At 46.3% G+C, this 22048-nt stretch overlaps 1 protein-coding gene across 1 annotated transcript in view; it reads left to right on the top strand.

Moving 5' to 3' along the window:
- Positions 1-22048, top strand: part of HPSE2 (heparanase 2 (inactive)) — a 695926-nt gene extending 673878 nt beyond the window's left edge. The window contains exon 12 of the mRNA XM_042238951.1: positions 19492-22048. Coding sequence (XP_042094885.1) covers positions 19492-19657 — 166 coding nt within the window. The 3' untranslated portion in view covers positions 19658-22048. The remainder of the gene's footprint in view (positions 1-19491) is intronic.

The following is a 22048-nucleotide window of genomic DNA, read 5'->3' as shown; positions in this document are numbered from 1 at the left end:
AGGCTTGGGGTCCCCAACAATAAACTCAAATGATGGACTAAATATATCTCAACAAGGGCATTCTTGGTATCTGGACTATGCATTATGCCAGATGATCACATTTCAAGCTATTTAGAATCCCACTAAATGTTAATAGTGCCCCCAGTCATGTAACAACCAGCAAGAGTGGTAGTTAAGAACCACGTCCCTTCCAGGGGTAGCATTCCATACTACTGTAACTATTTGTCAACATCTACAAATCTTGTGAGGTAGAGCACCTCCAAAGGACAGAGCACCGGACAAAAATCACAAGTTCAGAGATCAGGAGTCACTTCTAATAAATTAAAAATTTGTATTTAACTAAAAGATTTAATTGGGGATTAATTTGGATTAATATTTAATTTAATTTAAAAAATAAATGTGAATAAAAACTTGGAGAAAGAAATAAAATACTGTAAGAAAAAAATAAAAGTCAGTTCTGCCCCAACTTTATAACTTTGGGCACTTCTCCTCTCCAGAACTGTTTCCTTATCTTTTCTGGGAGCTCTGCAGTCTCTTCAGACTCTGTAATTATATGATTCTGTGACATCTCTATTGCCCTCAGTCTCATCTAGAGACTCTGGCAACGCTGACCTCTACCAACAGAAAGCAGCCTAAGGCCACCTCATCCTGGAGGGAGGCCTCCCAGGAAGGACATGAGTGCTGTACAGACTGGGAGCGCTCCCATTCCACTTTTAATGTTTACCAAGTTTAACAAAGCTGTAAACTTGGAGCAGGTGGCTTGAACTCCCACAGCTGCCCACAACTATTCACGCTGTAATTGTTCGCCATTTCACTGCAACCTTGGTGGCTTGCATTTGGTTTCCAACTGTATGCTATGGGAACAAAACACAATCTGGGAAGTCACTTACTGAGTCTCTTTAGCCCACCCTGCATTTGTTATTTGCAGCCTGGGTTCACAGATTGGCTCTTTTTCCTGGCTGCATGTCCATTGCTCTCAAGCCTACCTATCCCAGCAGAACTCTCGAGTATTTCATCCCCTCTCTCCATTTCCCAGTAGTTCACGATTGGTGTGCTGAGTTTCTGGTCTTCATTCTAGGCAGAAGACGCTGTTCTGGTTCACTAAATAAGCTGGGCAAATCCTTTAGTCCTAATCCCTAGGCCTCAGTTTTCTCATCTGCAAAATTCAAGAGTTATATATATGGCAAAGTCCCTTCCAGCTCTAAAATTCTCATCCAGGTCTAATCTTCTGAGGCCTGTGTGCTTAACTCTTGCACTGCCATTCAGTCGTGACCTGCAAAGTCACATCTGGCAGAGAGGTGACTCCACAACAGTGATTATGATAGTTCAGGGTCCTTTAGAACCCAAGATGACTGGGAGCTGAGCCTGCCCTGTGTCCAGAAGACCACGTGTACCATGTGGAAGAAACTAACCAAAGGCCTTAGTCTAACAGGCTAAGGTGTCAGTCCCTGCTCTGCCGCTTGCTGGCTGTATGTCCTGAGGCAAGTTCCTTGAACTCTGTGAGCCTCAGTGTCTTGAGCTGTAAAACTTTTTCCATGGAGAGGAGCAAATGAAGTCTTCTGTATAAATTTCGTGACACATAGTAAATGCTCAGTAAATACGCATTGCCTTCCTTTTCCTCACCTCAGACCTCTAGCCAGTTGGGGATGAAGAGAAGAATAACTGCTCTAAGGATGTTCTTCAAAAGTGGCATCTTCTTAGACTTTTAAGATAATATGTGGATAAGACATTTGTTAAGATTATGATAAAAAGAAATGATAAGACTTGCATCAACGCAAAACCATGCAGAAATGATGGCAGGTGGCATCATTTTCTGAGCTCGTTTCTCCATCGCCCAAGGGCACAAACCTCTAACCCTGTTTGCCCAACTCTACATCTGCCTCCAGGATTACAGCTCTGATGTTTGAACTGCCCACGTCCTGGCTTCTGTCCTGCCTCTGTCTGTAAAGTGACTGAAGTGCCTCTCAGTGGCTACGGATATGCTGCTTTCCCAGTTATGCTGTCTTGTAGCTCACCTTGTCCGCATATTGTTGAGGAGCTATGTAATGGCTTTATTAGATTGTCAGAGAGGGACAGGAAAAAGAGAATTTCATTCCACAGGGGTCCTGAAGAGGAATTTTGTAACACCAGCTGAAATTAAATAGCAATGTCATGCAATTGTAAGAAGAGGGAGTTGGAACCAGAAAGTCTGGCTATAAACCCAGCTGCTACCATTTACCTGTGTGACCTCAGCTTGCTCACCTGTCAGATGAGGTTATTGTGAGAATCAAGTTAGAGTGTATGGGTGAAATGAAGCCTTCTATAAATAAAAATTTCACACATCCATGCATACAGATACATATATAACCACAGACACTCAATTATACCTATATTGTATTAAAGAGAGTTTGGAATTGAAAGTCTACAGAACTGGATTCCAGCCCTAATCCTGCTACTGCTTCACTGTGGAACTTTGGGCCCTTCACTCCTCCAAGCAGGTTCCTCTTCCTGTGAGCTGCTGCTCATTTAATGCCTCTCTCACTCTAGAGAGGACACGCGGGGCCATCTCTGACTGCAGGCTGCCAGACAGGGACAGCTGTGTGCACGCTCAGTGCCCACATCCCGCTGTCCCGCTCAGTCACTGCTAGTGGGGGCAGGAGCCCTCGGTGGTCTGGGATGCGGGTCTCACAGGAAAGGTGCCGATTCAGTGCAGCAGGCTCTGCAGGAAAGGATGAAAGGAAATGCTAGGAAGTGATTTCAGCCTTGGTGTCTCCTTCTCTGTTGTATAAGCCTCTGGGGCCAGATTCTGTGTTCTTGGGCTGCTAATTCCTGCTGTCACCTGAAGCCATGTTAGTCTAGAGCAGGGATGGAAAGCTCTGGGAACCTGTAGCTGCCCCTGTCGGTAGCAACCAGGAAGAGGATATAAAGCAAATCAGTGTGCCAGTCAAGCTACCAGTGGGGCCTTTTGGCCTGGGGCTTTAGGAGCAGGGAGATAGTGGCAAACTTTTTCAGTTAGTAGAGGACAGGGGGTAATTCTCCTTCTCTTGGAATTGCCATCAAGGCTGGAAATAGTTCAGATCTTTGAAAGGGTAGTGGCATGCGAACTTGGGGAACTGGGCCGTCAGGTATTCTATAGGCAGCGCCCTTGAGGCCACTCAAAAGCCGTAGTGCAGGCATCCAGGTCCTCAGCGAAGGTTCCTGTTTCTCATCTCGGTAAGCAAACTAGTCAAGAGACCCAACACTCAAATCTCAACTCTTTAGGTAAGAGATTATTCTCACTCTGCTGCTGCTGCTGCTGCTGCTAAGTCACTTCAGTCGTGGCCAACTCTGTGCAACCCCATAGACGACAGCCCACCAGGCTCCCCCATCCCTGGGATTCTCCAGGCAAGAACACTGGAGTGGGTTGCCATTTCCTTCTCCAATGCATGAAAGTGAAAGTGAAGATGCTCAGTCGTGTCGTGACCCCATGGACTGCAGCCCACCAGGCTCCTCTGTCCATGGGATTTTCCAGGCAAGAGTACTGGAGCGGGGTGCCATTGCCTTCTCATTCTAGGAACCAGATAAAAAGTGAGTGCCCTGTACCCTATGGGATAGAAGCAGGGAAACTTAGAAAACTGCAGTATGGATCAGAGAAGGGTGTTTTGTGTCTGGAGTATATATTCTCCAGGGATAGCTGAAGAAAATGGAGAGATTTGATTTAGACTAGAAAAATAAGGTAACTTGCGAGGACTTTCTCTGGATATCCAAAGGACTGCTAAGTGAAAGGAAACAGATTTGGCCTAGGATCCTCTAAAATGACAGAAAACCAGGGACTACAGTTTAAAAGAGAAAGAGCTCACCACAAAATGAGCTCATTTTTCAAAGGCTTGCCTGGTTTAACTGGGGACAGGACAGGCTTCCTTAGGAGGTAGACTATTAATCAAAGAATGAGCAACATGGCCATCTCAGGGGTGCTTTAAGATTCCTTACTCAGTGGGAGGTTGAGGTGAAAGATTACTGCTTCCCATCAAACTCTAAGATTCTATTATTCTCTTCCATTCCCCTCCCCTCAACTCCCACTTCTCTTTTGGAGCCTATAGTCTCTATGGTCACCAGGAGAGTAGCTTCTTCAAGCCATCAAAAGGCCACACAAATAAACGATGCTATAAGAGAAAGTGGTGGTAATATCAGACCAGTTCTTTCCCAAAAAATCTCCAGCTGAAGGTCCTTCCCCTGTCGTTTTCCCTGCTTTCTCATCTTTCTGAAGGGAAGACTAGCCATAGACATTCACACCTCAGACAGTAATTGTTCCACTAGGCAAATCTAACAGCACCTTTGCACAGCTCTACCATCCCCTAGGGAAACTGTCCAATGCCTCACGTGATCACAAATCAGTGAGCATCATCCACGAGGGAATCATCTCTCCCAAGACATAAATATCTCCAATGTCCTTCAGCAAACAGGAAGGCAACATAAAGTTGGGCCAAAGAAGGCAAGTTGTATCAAAAAACAGGAGGACTCAAACCAGGACTCTGTAACAACCTAGAGAAGTAGGATGGGGCGGGAGGTGGGGGGGGAGCTTCAAGAGGGAGGGGACATACCCATACCTATGGCTGATGCATGTTGATTTGGCAGAAACCAACCCAATTCTGCAAAGCAGTTATCCTTCAATTAAAAAGTAAATTAATTTTTAAAAAAACAGGAGGACTCACTTTGTAGGGGAAAGTCAACCCAAGAGCAGGTGTTTGGTCAGATCCCAGCATTTCTCCCTATGTGTCATATTCAGTTCCATTTGGAGGGAGAATGATCCAAAAATTGGAAATAAAGGAAACAACTTTCATCGCGCTAGCTCTTCTATTCTGACACGCTGAGGCTAAGAAACCTGGGGTGGGATAACACTTTGAGGTGGTCTGGCTCACTCCCCTGCCCCCAGTCTGTGACTAGGACATCTGGACCAGAAGATGCCCTGTGTCTAAAGACCCCTAGGAAAGGAGTGCCCACAGTTTCAATCCTGTCTGAACATTTAATTTTATAAGAACACTGGGGCCAACTGTGCCTGTGACTGGGACTTTATAGATAATAAACAGCACCAAGAAGCATTTTAGAGTTGAAGAAACTGAATTTTAGGGCCCTAAGTGACTTATTGAAGAGGGACGCAGCTAGCAACTGATGGAGTTAGAAAGTACCTAGCGTCCAGTTCTCCTGCGTCAACTGTGCTTTCTTCAACACTGTACTACCCCAAAGCCAAGTAGAATAAAATTATAATGATATTGACAAATATACACTATTTACAAATATATATATTTGTAAATAAATATATATACAAATATATATACATATACATTGGATAGCCAATCTCTGTCTTAACACTGAGGTCATTCCATCTTAGAATTATGAATATAGTATATTATGTATTCACGATACATTATGAGTTGTTTAGAAAAAGTGTTTGGTGAGCCATCAGTTTTCTCTCCTTTAGGCTAACTCATCCCAGTTCCATTAACTTTTCTTCAAAAATCCTAACTTCAGATCTTCATCAAAAGTTCTTCTCTGAGCTGTTTTTAAGATTCCATTTCCAAGTCACAAAATTTTAGTGAAAACCATTTTTTTCTCTACTAGATGGAAGAATTCCATTCTGTTTCTCCTATGCTCTTCTCAAACAAAGATTACTGAATACCAGGAGTGACCGTACGTTGGTTTGATCTGAGGTCTCTAAAAATCACTCTCAGCATATTATATTCTGACCCAGAGCACACAGACACTGCCAGCTCCCCTAAGCCTAATGGAGCCCCTCCTCAGAGGGAAAGAAGCTGTCAGAGGAGGCTACCCAGTGAAATGAGAGTACCTATCCTCATCCACTCATCAACTTGATTGAGATCCTACTTGTGCCAGACAAAACTGTTTCTCTTCAGCACTCTAACTTGCAGCGGCTAACTGGCTAAATTCTTAATGAATGTGGTCCCATAACTAATAAGAACTAAGGAAACCCAAGTAGACAAATTAGAGGGAAAGTCTGAATGTAAAGTTTAATGTGATATTTCTTGATTGTCTTAATGCCAAGCCACGTCATCACCTGACCTTCAAGAGCTGTTTAATAGGGACATTTGAGGGGAAGGGATTAAAGTTCAGCTCTATTATTAGAAACAAGAAACTAACAGGAAGCAGGCTGTGGGTGGTGCCATGAGAGAGGTGCAGAATATTTCTGCTTTGAGGCTAATTAGTTTCATATAAAATGATTCAATTTCATACCTGCATGAGCCTCTCCTTCAGCTGCCATAATTTTTAACTGAAAGAATTTCAAGCCTCCTATTATGAACGAAGAATCTTTTTGCCTATTCTGCAAAGAAATAAACAGGCATTTTTCCTTTTTTTACATACTGCTATTTTTTTCCATCTCTCTGGGATATAACTTTTGCTTTGATTTCACCCTCATTAAATCCTATATCAAAGGAAAACATTGGCATCTAACTGCATGCCTTTAGAGAGGTGTCATTTGATGTTAGCCAAACAGAGTGGTTCTGAGAATACTGAAGTAACTCCCAGGTGCTAAGACGTTAAAAATATCCTCATGTCCCTGTTGGAACAGAACACATTAAGATACTTCATCTCCAAATTCAGAGTTTGGCTAGTATTAAAAGTCCTAAGGGCTGAACTGGCCCCCGCTGGACCCACCACAGTTAACAGGAAGCATCACATTTATTTTGGGACGTGGGCAGATATGGCAAAAGGAGCTTTGGGGAAAACCTTACCTTTTAGAATTCTCACTCAGAAACAAAACACAAAGACCTGTTTTCTGGGACTGAAGGGCCATTACTCCATACATCTCAGCAGACTCAAGATGTCTAAGTGTTTAAGTACTAGACTGCAGATATTAGTTGGTACTTGGAAATTTTGAACACTGGTCGACCAAATGTACTCCCTGCAGGTTTCCATTATCTTCATTTGTCTGGGATCATTTAGTTTCTTCTTGAAATAAACCATTCTATGAAAGTTCTGCTGTTATTAAAAGATGACTTTAGAAAGGGGAATTCTGAAAGTACTCAGAGTACTTCTATAGCATCCCTGACAAAAAGCCAGTCCGTTTGTGCTTGATGAGACTCTTCATCTCATGAATTGAGCTGAAAATGAGTTGGCCCACTTTAGAACTAAACAAGTCTAATTATAGGAAAGATCCTCCTTACTTGTGGCCAAAGCTCATTTTCTTTCCATTTCTACCCTTGCTTTAGAAAAATTAAGCAGAGTAAATCTATGTCATCCTTATAACAATTTTCCAGTATCTCTGCCCTTACAGTTTGAGTCTCAGCTTTTTAACCATTCCTCAATGCATGTTTCCCAATAACTACTGCCTGTTCACCTTGGAATCCATTCAGTTATAGAACCTCAGTGTGTTAGTCGCCCAGTAATGTCCAACTCTTTGCAACCCAATGAACTGTAACCCACCAGGATCCTCTGTCCATGGGATTCTCCAGGCAAGAAAACTGGAGTGGGTTGTCATTTCCTCCTCCATATAGAACCTTATCTCTTATAATTAACCGTTCAACTTTCTTACCTCATACAAGCTTAGTTGTAGTGATCTGAAAAGTAGGAAATATGAATATTTGTTATTACAATTTACCTCAGCAATGCAGAACAGTAATATTCTAAAATCTTTTCCAACTTCATAATGAATAGTATTATTATTTTAAGTTGTATTCTTTAAGTATTAGTGAGGTTAAAATTGTTGTGTTTATTAGTATTTTATTGCTCTTGTGAATTTTCTACATCCACTTTATTTATTTTTCTATGGGCTGTTATCCACTTTATTAATGATTTGCACATTTTTTCTAATCATGTATATCATGTGTTAAAATATTTTCTTCAGCGTTTTGTTATTTTTTCCAACTATTTCATTTTTAAGGTATTATCTTGACATGCAGAAGGGTTCCCTTTTTGTATAGTTAAATTTATCTTTTGCTTTGTGGTTCCTTCTGTCCCATTTATGTTTATTTATTTATATTCTTGAAATCAGAAAAACACATAGCTTTACTTTCTGTAGTTTCTTTTTTGTTTCATTTGTTATATTCATTTCTTTAATGCATTTGGAATTTGCTTTGATGTTCTGTAAGAGGTAAGGAACAGCAATAGTGCTGTTGAAGCTGAGAGTGTGTGAGGAAATCTGTTAACCTCTGCAGGGCTTCAGGTGCCAGTTTTAAAATGCCAGGGAAGGGAAAAAAAAGAGGATTGAGACCTCTGTTTCCTGGAGGAAAAGGCCCTGCTGTTACAGATAGGGCCATGTTACCTGTAGCCCTTCTGAAAGGCTGTTCAGAGGCCCTGGGGAGAACAGAGGAGACTCAGAGACTGGGAGCACAGAGTGGGAAGAGAGGTGCCTGGGACTGGGGAGATTCATGAGATGGTTATGAGTGAACAGAAAGGTAGTGCTTCTAACCAGCAAAGTCCAAGCAGTGTTCCAGTTCAGAAAGTCTGAGATAGATGCTGCGAAAGTATAAATATAAATACATATGATATATGTAAGCCTCAGGGTCAGTCTGTAGAAAAAATAAAGAGAAGTAAATATATAGAGAAATAAGCCTTCCAAATTTTACTTAGTGAAAGCTTACTCATCAAAACTTAGAGGAGTTTGGATTCTTTTCACCCTCGTGCTTATTTGAGGGTGTTTGGTGGCTCCTAAAGAGTTAGTAACTATAGCCAACGTACACAGCATTATCTAAGTAAATAATTATAAACATATCTGGAAAATACAGTGAGGGCACTGACTGATACATTAACCCCTTACTTCCTTCTGCCTGAAGAGAGCTTGAGCCACTCTTGGTCTGTGTGGAGCTCTCTGTGACACAACCCAAGACCTGAGAGAAATCTAAATGACTTTAGAGACTTTGTCCTTCAAGCAGAGCAGTTTTTCTTTTCAGTGCTGAAGAAATGCAGTTTTTTTTATCTGTGCAAATGCTCCATCGGCTTTGGTCCTGAATTCCTGCTGTAAAGTCACACGCACACTTCCCTGGTCCATGCTGAGGAGCATGTTCATCCCACCAGAGAACTCACTACAGGGAAGGCATTCAATGAGGCAGTTCTGCAGAAATAGCAAAAGTGCCCACTTCCGACTATTCAACAAGAAATTCGCCTTTGAATAGTTCACATTTTTGTTTTAGTTTTTAAAATGTGACCTCTTACATGGTACTCCAAAAGAGTAAGAAAAAATCTGTTTATTCAAAATAAATTCCAAATGTAATGGTTCGAAAGCTATTTGATTCCCTGCCCCCCGCCAACCCGTGCCCCAGCTGCAAACATATTCCCACTGTTTCTTCATCAGCTCCTGCTGCTCAACCATGGCTGCACTTTGAATTACCTGGGGAGTTTTAAAAACCCCAGTGCCCAAGCCGTCCCCAAGACCAATTAAACCAAAGTCTCTGGGCTGGGACCCAGACACCGGTATTTTTTAAAGCTCCCAAGTTAATTCAAATATGTGGCCAAAGTTGAGAACTACTGTCCCTTTGAAAATGCTGGAACAAGATTCCAGCTGATTTGCATCTTTGATTTCACCCAGATTCTGTTCTTCATTCAGGCATTAAGCCATTTTGCCAAAGGTGTGAACATGCCAGGAGCCCCTGGGAGCTCTCTCTATGACTAAGTGGAAAGATGTGTACGGCTCCCAAAGGTTTTACTGTTTGTTTTGTTTTAACTCCCAGATTAGTAGTGTACAGATCACTGTGCAGATTAGAGGATTATAAAATGCTTTTATATTTTACAGTGACTTGACATCTTAAACCAAGATGCTTAGGAATCCAATGTCTTCACTGTTATTTTCTGAGAAATTTCATTTGTTCTCAGCTCCAGAACACATTTTCTTCCAGATCATTCCCAGCAGCTGGAATCTCTCCGCATAGCTGACCATCAATACTGTGGTGTCCCCATCCCAGCTCCACTCACGTGGGCACCCTCGTTGCAGGCAGAGATTTCCACTCTGTTCCGGATGACCCAGATGAAATCCTGGTGAATGAGCACTTCAGAGCAAAGCTAACATGTTTCCGAGCAGTTGGTTCTACACTGAGGGGCAGGGAAGCAGAATACATGGGCAGTTCTGGTGAGCAGAGAAGTAAAGGTCCTCGTCTTCTCCTTTCTCCTCGTCTTCCAGAGGCTCTCGTTTAGGTGACAGACAAACATAAGCCTCAAAAACTGAAAAGTCCTAAGCTACCTCATCCCTAGAGAAGGGCCAGGGCCTTGAGTCAGCATTTCTTTGGCTGCCAAGCATCAGGAGTCCACAACAGGATCTGGTTCATTCCAGACGAGGGGCTGGAGCACCAAGCTGTGGGCCAGTTACCAAACACCAGCAAGCACTTGGCAGCCTGCATCTTCCCCAGTGACCTTCTCAAGAATGACTCAGAATCGCCACACTCCTTGCATGCTGACGCCCATGGGCCCTGGAGCAGGACACGTGCCACCTGAGACACCTTATTCTTCCCTTTTGAGGATTTGCCAGTGCTCCTCATGTGCACTGAGGGAACACTGTCAAAATCTGATAAAACCGCGGTATTTATCCCGTTGGTTTAATATATTTGAAGAGGTATTCAGGAAGCCGTGCCTTTACAGTGTTGCTGTTGTTGTTGTTTAGTTGCTAAGTTGTGGCCGACTCTCTGTGACTCCATGAGCTAGAGCCCGCCAGGCTCCTCTGTCCGTGGGATTTCCCAGGCAAGAATACTGGAGTGGGTTGCCATTTCCTTCTCCAAGGGATCTTCCCAACCCAGAGATTGAACCCACATCTCCTTCCAAGTGTTGGTGGCTCAGATGGTAAAGCGTCTGCCTGCAATGCAGGAGACCCAGGTTCAATCCCTGGGTCAGGAAGATACCCTAGAGAAAGAAACGGCAACCCACTCCAGTACTCTTGCCTGGAAAATTCCACGGACGGAGGAGCCTGGTGAGCTACAGTCCATGGGGTCGCAGGACACGACTAAGCAACTTCACTTTCACTCTCCTGCTTGGAAGGCAGATTCTTTACCCCTATGCCACCTGGAAAGCCCCCATGGTTTTTGTAGCTGGTTTCTCTCGTGGTTTGAGTGTGATATACCCATGATATGGAGCTCTGAGATGGCCGCAAAATCAAACTTTCTTCCCGAAGTGCCCCCAGATGACTGCCTCTCATCTGATGGAAATGAACACTATCAGTATAAATCCAGATTCCTTAGCTAGGCTCTCATCTTCTCTGCCAAGTGTGCTAAGTTATTTTGAACCACTAGAAGCAGATGGTAGGATCCCATGATGGTTTAGATCATTATCACACAGACTTGGATAGAACACAGTTCAAATCATGACTCCCAAACCTAACTGCCAACAGGAAAAACTTATACCCCTGACAACCTGCCTATAAAATCCTCAGCTCTGCTTGCATAAAGGAATCCGAGTGTTTTCCCTGTTCAGCAATATAAGAAGTTAGATCAACACTCCTCATTTCAATATGCTCTCAAAGAGTAGGACATAGGGAAAGTGATCTTATCCATCTTAAACTGTTTAAGTGGCCAGGAACTTCATATATGATGAGGGCTTTTTGAGGGGTAAGGGGAACAGGAAGCCTTCCCCCCATTTTTCACTTAGTCTCCTCTCTTTAACAACGTCGGAGGAAGGGACTGGAGTGTCCATGCAGCCACATGAGAATAGAGACTGACTGAGTGGAACTCGACAAGAATTCATTTAAACTACTATCCTGGGCAATAAGGCACTGAACCACGTGCAGCTGAAAATTTTAAAAAGAGAACAATTTGTTTAGCAGGTGAAATGACCACAGCACAGAGAATAAATCTGAGATGTCGCATGCTGAAAAGAAGCTGCCAAAAACGTGCCCCTCTTCCAGCTGGGGCTCTCAGATAAGGTTGGGGTGGAGGAGGCCACATCCAAAGGGGCCTGGAAGGAACATCAGGCTTTTTGACAGTCTACCAGATTTCAGGCAGAGCAAAAAGCACATAGGTCACCCTTGGGAGGAAACCATCTTCCCTGTGACCCCTGAGAAGTAGGAGCTCTCTCAGGGGGCTATGAGCATCCTACCGCCTTTGCTCCAGCTGGGCAAGTGGGGACTAGGAGACACTAGGCTGCTGCTGCAGCCACTTGTGAGCAGCCCTTCTCAGCGGATAGTCTCTAACGGCCATTTCAACGGACCCTCCCTCCTGTCTAAGCTACTCCAGATGTACAGCCTCTCCCGGAGAAGCAGGGGAACGGGGCGGAGCAAGGTCCCTCTGTCCTCAAACCCGGCAGGGCACCCTCCCGGCTCTCACCTGCCCCTGACCTGGAAAAGGGCAGGGCAGCTGCACACACCAGCTTCCTAACTCAGCGAGGGGGCCTCCAGGGGCAGCGGGACCTCGGGGGGCCTGTAAAGCGCACACAGGTGCTGCCCGCGGGAGGGCGGGGTGCCAGGACCGGGGTTGGAGAGCGGGGCGCCGGCAGCCCCGCACGAGGGCGGGCCCCTCCCTGCACGCCGGCGAGGAAGCCGCTCCCCCGGCAGGAATCGCTGCGGACTTCGCATGATTCCTTACTATTCGCCACATGGCGGCGCTGGGGGGTGGGGGCGATTAATGGACCGCAACGAAGTTTTTGCCGGGATTGGACTGATTCTGAGGTTTGTAACTCCAAGAGGCCAAGCGCCGGGCGGGTCTCCGGGCCTCCCCGGGACTGGAGAGCCGGCTGGAGGGGCAGAAGCAGGAGCTCTGCTGCCTGGGAGCAGCCGCGCGGGCTCTCGGCACCGTTGTGAAGAGCAAGAGTGCCCTCTAGTGGCGTGCAGGCGAGCTCGCTGGCGCTAGAACTAGGAGGTTGTAAGGGTTATGCCCTCGTGTCCCCACCACCACTCAGATTCTTACGCCTTCTGCTTTCTCTCCCCCTTCCTCCCTCTCTTCTGCTCCCTACTCCGTCTTTCTCTCCTTCTCTCCCTGTCTCTCACTTAACAATCTGGAAACCCCAAATCAGAGCCAACTGTGACATTGCTAGACCTTCACGTGTCGTGCTCAGGGTGTGAACTGTAACTCAAGTCTCTGTCCTCCCACCCTAGTGTCTTTTCCTTCCAGATTGTGATTCATCTACCCACATATCTACATCCAGCCCTTCTTTTACTGAGCACCTGCTGTGTGAGTTGGTGGACAGGAGAGCGCAGGGTGAGCAGGACCGACACAGCGTCTTCCTAACTAGGGGAGAGGCTGACAGGCAGTCAGCAAGCTGGATGCTGTGATGAGCGCAGAGACAGAGAAGTGCTGGGTGATTGGGAGTACTTTGCCGGCACCCGACCTGAAAGACAGGTGGGAGTTAATAGAGAAAAGGAAGCGGGAAGCAGGGAGGGAGTACAGAGAAAGTTCCAGGCAAAATGACATGTACCAAAGTCCTGAGAGTAGAGAGTTTGTGACTGGAGGAAGCATAACACAGAATGAAAGGAGGTGGTGGGTGGTGGGGAGCTTCAGCGGGCAGGAGCTCCAGGGAGCCTCTAAGCGCTGGGGAGGTAGGTAAACGGCCTTGCTTATGGGGTCTCCTAAGGCCTTTGGAGAATGTTCTAAGACCAGCAGGAAGTTACTGAACATTTAGTCAGGTGAATGTCATAATCAGATTTCTACCTGTGCAGGATCACTGAATTTGGCTTTAAACTCTGCTTCAAGCTAGCTATTAGACTGTGGGCAACCCCCCTGAAAAGTATGGGAACCAGAAAGAATCTTAGGGTTCACCTAGTCTATCTTACAGACAGAGAAACCCAAGTTCACAGAAGGCAGATCGCTTTCTCAAAGTGGTGGAGATGGAACTAGTTATCTCTGAGACCTTTCACCTCCCATTCAAGGCCCCAGATATGCCAACAGAAACCAGTCACTAGCTCCCCAGGCTGCTCCCAATAATACACAGGCTTGCCTTGCCTCTGCCCCCGCAAAAATCCACCCAGGGCCAGACCAACAAATTATCTTCAAGATCGGCAAAGAGCATGCTCACTAGACTTGCATCCCTTTCAGAAGAGCTGAAAGCTTACTTCAGTATCCACAGCTAGCAAGAACCTTAATGAGACCAGAGATTGTAGACAGGTGGTGGGGGGAGGGTGGTGACCCAGCCAAGGGGATCCCACAGAGACCCAGGGAGCAGAGGGCTTGACTCCAAATTAAGACATGGAATCCCATTTCAAATAGCATGCAGTGTAAAGAAAACAAGTTTAGGAATTGCAAAGCAACTCAGACTTTGAAAAAACAGATGGTGATTTAAAAAAAAAAAAACCACCACAGTTGTCCTAATATTTGGATAATTTAAAAGCCCTCAGCAGCTAGGGAATTAAGAAAAATAGCTCCATGTAGGCTGGATCATTTAGCATCTGGTTTGAAAAGTCACAGGCCGGGAAAGAGGTCCCAGAATGTGATGAAAATGTGATAAGAAAGGTTTTCAAAGAAAGAAACATGATCCTAGCGAGTGCCATGTGGAATTGGGGAAAAACACAAATAATAGAAACAGGTGTCAGGAGGCCTGAATCCAAGACTAAGCTTAGCCACCTATTAGCTGTGTGACCTTGCCCAGGCCACCTAACCTGTCTGACCTCATCTCAATAGTGAAGTTAAAATAATAATAATACTTGCTTATGTACCTCACCGGGCTCTTTAGCAGTCACAAGGGAGGCCAGATAGGATAAGGTGTAAGGCTGCAGGCACATCTCAGCTCCACCACTGAACGGCTGCATGACTTGGGTGAATCTTAGATCCCTTTAAACGTTGATGTCTTCATCTGCAGGGGTGCTAACACCTGCCTCGGCTGGTAGTTGTGAGGACTTCATGCGATAGGGTAAATCACAGCATCTTGCCTTAGGCATAGACAGTGCTCAATAATCAGTGATTTTTATCATTCACATGACATGTTTGCAAATTGTTCAGTGCATAAAAGTGAAAGATAATTGTGATATTTAGTGTGATATGACTTAACTGGGTAATAGGATAAATATTACAATAAAAACAGAAGCAGGAAAAATAGAATGGAGGTGGTATAGCACACTGTCCATCATTATAATGAAGGAACTTTGTAGATAAGGATGTGTGAGGACTTAAAGTCTCACAAAATCAGCTCATGTTGGCTTAGCTAAGAGATGGTCGTATAGATCTTTTTTAAGAATGAAAAACCCTAGCAATGATCAATGGTCTGTGTCTGATTGGGATAAGGTACCTAGTAAGTAACTGTGAGAATCACCGATAATTCAGGTCTTATCTAACATCGCCAGGGCCACTGCGAGCAAGAGTAATTGGTACGTTAATGAAATCAGCGAATGTCCAGGGAGCCTCTTTAGAACTGGAGAAACTCAGCGCAGGAATACCGGAAATAATGTGAAAGGGCCTCAAAAGTCCATTCACTCGTTCAGAAAATATTTCACCCGAATTCTATGCCAAGAACCCTGTTGCTGCTGCTGCTAAGTCGCTTCAGTCGTGTCCGACTCTGTGCGACCCCATAGATGGCAGCCCACCAGGCTCCCCCGTCTACGCACTGAGAATTGAGGGTGAAAGTCACCATTCCTTTCCTCACCAAGCGCGCAGCCCATTGAGGGGCACAGGGTTAGTCCTACCATCCAGTGAGGTGGTTAGAGGGAAGTTCGGGGAACAAGAGAGCCCATAGTTGGGGCTGCTGACCCAGGGCTCAGAGAAGGTTCCCCAGAGGGGACAACAAAAGAGCAGGTTCGGCAGGGACCCAGAACAGTTGTCCCGCGGAGGAGGCAGATTGACTGTGCTGCGGCCGGAGGAAGTACCACACAGGATGACGCGGATCACGCGGGGGCAGAAGGCACCCTCGCGTTCTGGGAATCCTTTGTGATGTCAGCAGGTGTCGAGGGCCCTCCCACATTATACTAGTTGTCCCTTTAAAAATCTCTTGCTCGGTAAAAGCACATGATGCCCCCTTCTTCCCAAAATACCTATTAGGAATTTTACAACAGTTTTAAATGAACTCATCTCTTATCCCAGCAGTGTCTACAGATATTTGCATTTGAAAAATATTTACTGTTCTTTTAAATGAACTCGTGTATTTTATTCCCAACAGGATCTACTGACATTTTCATTTGAGAAAGATCTACCTCATTTATGTACAAAGCTTAACTGTTTTTCATCGGGAACAGTCTGTTCATGCATACACTGATGATGTCCTCACAATAACTGCCAGCTCAGCCCAAACCCCCCCCCCCAGAGGTCTGTGATCTACAGTTAGCCCTGGAGTAAGGGGCAGTGGCAGCATCTGAGACTGGCGAGGTGGCCAGAGCTTGGCTTCATCATCTGGTTTAAGGGAAGGGATGGCGTTGTTGGAGAGTTTGAAGCATGGACAGCCACAGATGGCTGTCTCAGCAATGTGGCCGGCATAGGGGATGAAGGCGAGGCCAGGGGCTGGAGACAGGTCATGGGGACGTCCTGAACTAAATAATAGCAATGAAGGAAGAGAAAGAAGCAGATTTGAAAAATATTAAAAGGTAGAATTGATTGGCTTTAGCAACTTCCCAGGTGGCTTAGTGGTAAAAAGTCCTCCTGCAATGCTAGAGACACAGGTGATACAGGTTTGATCCCTGGGCCAGGAAGATCCCCTGGAGGAGGAGATGGCAACAGACTCCAGTGTTCTTGCCTAGGAAATCCCATGGACAGAGGAACCTGGTGGGTTATAGTTCACAAGGTTGCAAAGAGTCGAACACAGCTTAGCAACTGAGCATGCATGCAGCAACTCCAGACGTGGGACCTGGAGGAGAAGACCCAGATGACTCCCAGCTTTCTGGCTTAGGTAATCCAATAGATGGTAGAACCAGCCCAGAGATTAAAAAGTCAGAGACCTGAGGAGATCTTGATTTTGGACACAATGACTTTTGAAGTTCCTTTGGGACAGTTAAGCAGAGGTATGTAAATCAGAAGAAAGATGCAGGCTTCAGATACAGATTTGGGTAGCATCAGCATGCAGATAGTAATTCAAGTGCTGTGTGTGGGTTACAGCATCCAGTGGGAGTACGTGGTGTGGAAAGCAGAGAGGTCCAAGGACCAAGTACCAGGAACCCCAGCATCTGAGAGGCAGGTGTAAGGGAACAGTCCCCCTGAAAAGGAGATGACGTGCAAAACTGAAGGGGCAAAACAGGAAGAGGGAGACACGCAGACAGACAGACTGCCACCATGAGAGCCGAGGAAGAGAGTTTTAGGAGAGGAGCCGTGAAACTCGCCGTGTCACAGGACAAGGACCAAAAACGGCATGACAATGAAAAGAATAACAACAGAAAACACTGCCTCCCACTCCATGGCTCACTCTGCTTTCAAAGCACTTTGACATTTATATTTCATTTCAGTTCATTCTACAGCCCATATAGCCTGTCTTCTCACAGATGCAAAACCGCCGGAAGTGTGATGGAGAGCTTTGCCACCGCTGTCTAGGAAGTTAGTGGCCGGCTCCGGGAGTTAGAGATCAGTCCAGAATCTTGGTCGCGCTCCCTGGTTCTGCTCACAGCTGAGTCAGCTTTTTAACCAACCAATATCCCTGGTGGCTCAGACAGTAAAGAATATGCTGTCTTCACCAGAGAGGATTATAAAAAGTTCTAGCCTTCTGAGGAGGTCAACACTGCCCTTCAGATCTCGACTCTTACACCTCTGCATCTTCCAGAGGCAGGCCTGGCTCTCCATGCAGGAGACCCTGTTTGTTCATTCATTCCTCATTCATACCAACAAGAGAGAGGGGCTGCCCCTGGCCCTTCAGACCTGGCCCAGGCCAGAACTGGTCCATGTTGGGCTGGGCCTGGAGCTGCCGCTCTGCCCAGCTCCTCCCTGGGAACAATTTATATTTCACTTACCTCAAGGAGTTCACGGCTCTGCTGAGCAGGGGGTCTGATCATGAATCTCCGAACCCGTCTGTCATTCAGAGCACAGAAGGAACGCTGAACCAAGGCCTCTTATCAGTTTCTTACAGCTTTATCCTCTTCACAGCTCAGATGATGCCACTGCAGTGTCACCCCACTGGAGGCTGGGCGAGGCCCAAAGGCAGGCGACACTGTCATGCTGATTTCCCAAAAGTCACCTGCAGCCTTATTTACAGCAGGTGGCCTGGTTCTGGCCTTTTCTACTTACCCAAAGAGCTGAGCTTCAGTCTGGCTGCGTGGCTTCCCAAGTCACATCAGAAACAGCTGGGAGCTTGTCTGTATTCTGTACCGCAGACCCCAGATGGGTGATGAGCCATTTCCCTTTGCTCTCTAAGTCCTTCTCAGGGCTGAAGATGGCTGATACACCGGAGGGATAAAAGCAAACAAGATAGGTGAACTGGGGTCACAGGTGCCTGCTTTATCACTTACTTCCTGGTGTCCCTAAAATGGAAACGTCCTTTAAATATTAGACATGGAAACTCATGCTCAGATTAGAGGAAGGTAGGTGGTTACATAGTCACTGTCCTCCTTTAGAACTGCCAGAGACAAGTGACACAATGTCAGTTCTCTCATCTCTCAAATAAACTAATGAAGATGCAGTTAATAGGAAGTTCTGAAGCCGTCTTCAGCCTGTGTGTTATTCCACTCTTCAGGTAGAAGAGTCCAGTTCAGTCCAGTCCAGTCCAGTTGCTCAGTCGTGTCTGACTCTTTGTGACCCTGTGGACTGCATGCACCATGCCAGGCCTCCCTTCCATCACCAACTCCTGGAGTTTATTCAGACTCATGTCCATTGAGTCGGTGATGCCATCCAGCCATCTCATACTTTCTCATCCCCTTCTCCTCCCTCCTTCAATCTTTCCCAGCATCAGGGTTGTTTCAAATGAGTCAGCTCTTCACATTAGGTGGCCAAAGTATTGGAGTTTCAGCTTCAGCACCAGTCCTTTCAATGAATATTCAGGACTGATTTGTTTTAGGATAGACTGGTTGGATCTCCTTGCAGTCCAAGGGGCTCTCAAGAGTCTTCAGCACCACCAACTGGACTGCTATTGTGGTTTTAAAACAATAGGCATCAGACACTTCCGCTTCTGCCTCAGAGAATTTTATTTGTCTGAATAAATGATGTGTCTCTGGAACTGGACTGCTGCTGCTGCTAAGTCGCTTCAGTCATGTCCAACTCTGTGCGACCCCATAGATGGCAGCCCACCTGGCTCCCCCATCCCTGGGATTCTCCAGGCAAGAACCGGAGTGGGTTGCCATTTCCTTCTCCAATGTGTGAAGGAGAAGTCTGACTCAGTCGCGTCTGCCTCTTAGCGACCCCATGGACTACAGCCCACCAGGCTCCTCCATCCATGGGATTTTCCAGGCAAGAGTACTGGAGTGGGATGCCACTGCCTGTGTTCAAATCCTGGCTCCCAGGACTACAAGCTGTATAGCCTTGGGCAAGTCACCTAACCACACCAGGGAGAATGGGACCGGGACTATTTCTTCCCCAGAGCATTGCTGGGATGTTCGCGTGCAGTGTTTGAGTGAAGCACCAGCTGAAAGGCTGGGCAGAGCTGGTGTCAGTAAGTGGTCACTAGCCGGGCACGGTCAGCGGACAGGGGCAAGCTGAGGCTGCCCAGGCTCTGCTGCCATGGCTTCCTTCCAAGGCAATAACAATCCCATGCTCTTTCTTCTCACTGTAGGTCAGTGCAGCTGAACGGCCAGCCCCTAGTGATGGTGGACGATGGGACCCTCCCAGAACTGAAGCCCCGCCCCCTGCGGGCCGGCCGGACGTTGGTCATCCCTCCAGTCACCATGGGCTTTTATGTGGTCAAGAATGTCAACGCTTTGGCCTGCCGCTACCGATAAATCCCCTTACACTCACAAATCACCAGCAGGCCTGCCAGACTACTTTCCACTCTTCTGCCCTAATGGTATCAGTATTTTTTCAGGCATCTTCTGAGCAACCAACCCATCTCTGCCAGCCCTTCCTGCTGGAATCAACACTGACATGCTCTCCAAAGAGACAAATACCCTAGCATGAGCTTAGCCTAAGTAGGTCACTCCCACCCCAAGGGAAGAGGTGGACATCACCGGTACCTGTGTTAGCACAAAGGCATGTGTGTAAAGCTGTCTGCAGCCTTGTACATGCACCATGCGAACAAGCTGATGGTGTGTGCCCAGGACAGATCCAACAACTCCCCACAATCCTGCTCACATAGCAGTGGAACTACAGACCTTGGCCTGAGGCTGCTGCCCTCGGCAGAAGATGAGGAAGGAAGAAACCCTGTGGACCTTGGAGAGCCCAGTCCCGCCCAACTCCTTTCTTTTGTCTGTTCCCTGCTGTTGCCTTGGGTTTCATATCACCTCTCCTCCCATAGGGGAGCAAGTGGGTGAGTCAGTGCTGGCCTGCTGGGCGAGCTGTTTATGTAATTTCCTGGCTGATGTATGAGTGTGTGCATCTGGGTTTCTGACAGTGGCATCAATCACTAGCTATTCCTCTGGGAAGCGGGTGCTTCTAAAGTAAAATTGCAATCATACTCCAGATTTTGTAAGAAGGTTCTATTCCTTTGTGAATCCAGATTCCCCCAGGGTTGGGACGGGAGTCAGGTAACAGTATTCATTGAGTGGAGAGCAATGTATTAGGCACCACAGAAGGCAATCATCATCTGTCATGTGGCTGCAAGGGAGAGTTTTAGAAAGAGAAAGCGCACCCAACCACCAAACACAGACACACACACACACATCCCCCAACTGAACAAAGAAAATAGTGAGACCTGTCTCAACTTTGAGAGAACATTAAGGGCTTGATAGGGTAAGCCCTTAATGGTTTGGTTGACCAAAACCATCTTTAAAAAAGGTACAAATCAAAGGTCATCAGAGCTGTAAAACACAACCGAATCTAAGCTTTCTGCTGCTTACCAAGTAGCTGAGTGCTCTCAATGGCTTATATTAGGCAGAAAACTAATGTGTTCATAAAAGATGACCAGGTCCGTGCTCTCCCAGACCAGCTTATTTGAGCACAGAAAAACATTTTCAGGTCACCACGCCGGGGAAAGGAGATCTGGAGGCTGAGGTCTGGTGGGGAACCTGGAGAGGAACAAGAGATGGAAGACCCTCTGGGTTGGGCAGTGGGGAGTGGAGTGGTTTAAATTTCACGACAAAGACCTTCTGTATGATTCAAGAAGTTTGTGTGGGTCTTTGCAAACAAGTTACAACTGAAATGACTTTCTTTTCTGTGGATGTGATTTTCTTTTGCAGGATAAATGACAAAGGATTTTTTCTTTTTTAAGGAGGAGGTAGTAGACAATGTCATAGGATTCCAATAGAGAGAGACACAACTTCTGCTGATGTGCAAGGATAGAAACGAAGGAGGGGGCAAGGTGGCTGAGGCCAGAGGCTGCAGAGACTGCCCGAGGAAGCGTTAAGGAGCAGGGCCAAGTCTACAGAGTGAATGATAAGGAAGATTAGGCAAGAGAGGAGGGAGCAGACTCTCAGCGCGGAGAGCTGGAAATTGGGAGAGGGAGTGGAGTCAGTTTCAACAAGCTTATTATTAGGTAAGGAGCAACAGCACCGGGAGGTGTCAAGTGGGAAAGGGGAGACCGAGGACCAGGCTGGACCCGGTCAGTGGTGGCTCAGTGCAGCCCACTGATGCTTCAGATGTGGGAGCAGGAGAGAGAGAAGTGCCAGCCCTGGGGGTAGAAAGGCAGGGAAGCAGCAGCCAAGAAAAGCGAAGAAGGAAAAGGAAAAGAGGAGTAAGAGACAAAGAGGTTGTTTCCCCCAATTTAAAAAACTTGGTGCAAATATCAAAGTCTTCTCTGTAATATATACTGGCGCGGGTACAGCTGCAAGCCCTCTTAATAACAAGAGTGACCAGAGGTCCCTGCAGGCCAGCCCTGAGCTAGTTTGCTTTCCTAAGATAGCAGCCCTTCAGGGAGATACTATTCATATCTCCATTTTTCCTGTGAGGCCTGGAGTGGGCCTATAGCTGCCCAGGGTCACCCAGGGAGTGGGTTGCTGAGCTCAGAAGAGTCCAGAGCCTGTTCATTTAAGCACCCAGCTCAGTGGCTGCCTGATTCACAGACTTACCTCTTTCCCTTTTCATAGGTTCCACTGAATCAGTACAGCCAGGACCTCTGAAGCTCCACTCAGACACACTTTCTGTAAATAAGTGTTGACTTTTCACTAAGACTCTAAATGTTGCAGGATATAGGCAGTCTCTGCTTCTTTTGTCTTTGTATATTAAATATTGCTCCTAAA

The sequence above is a fragment of the Ovis aries genome, chromosome 22 (assembly GCF_016772045.2).
Source record: "Ovis aries strain OAR_USU_Benz2616 breed Rambouillet chromosome 22, ARS-UI_Ramb_v3.0, whole genome shotgun sequence".
Lineage (NCBI taxonomy): Eukaryota > Metazoa > Chordata > Mammalia > Artiodactyla > Bovidae > Ovis > Ovis aries.
This window is presented reverse-complemented; position numbering and strand designations above follow the sequence as displayed.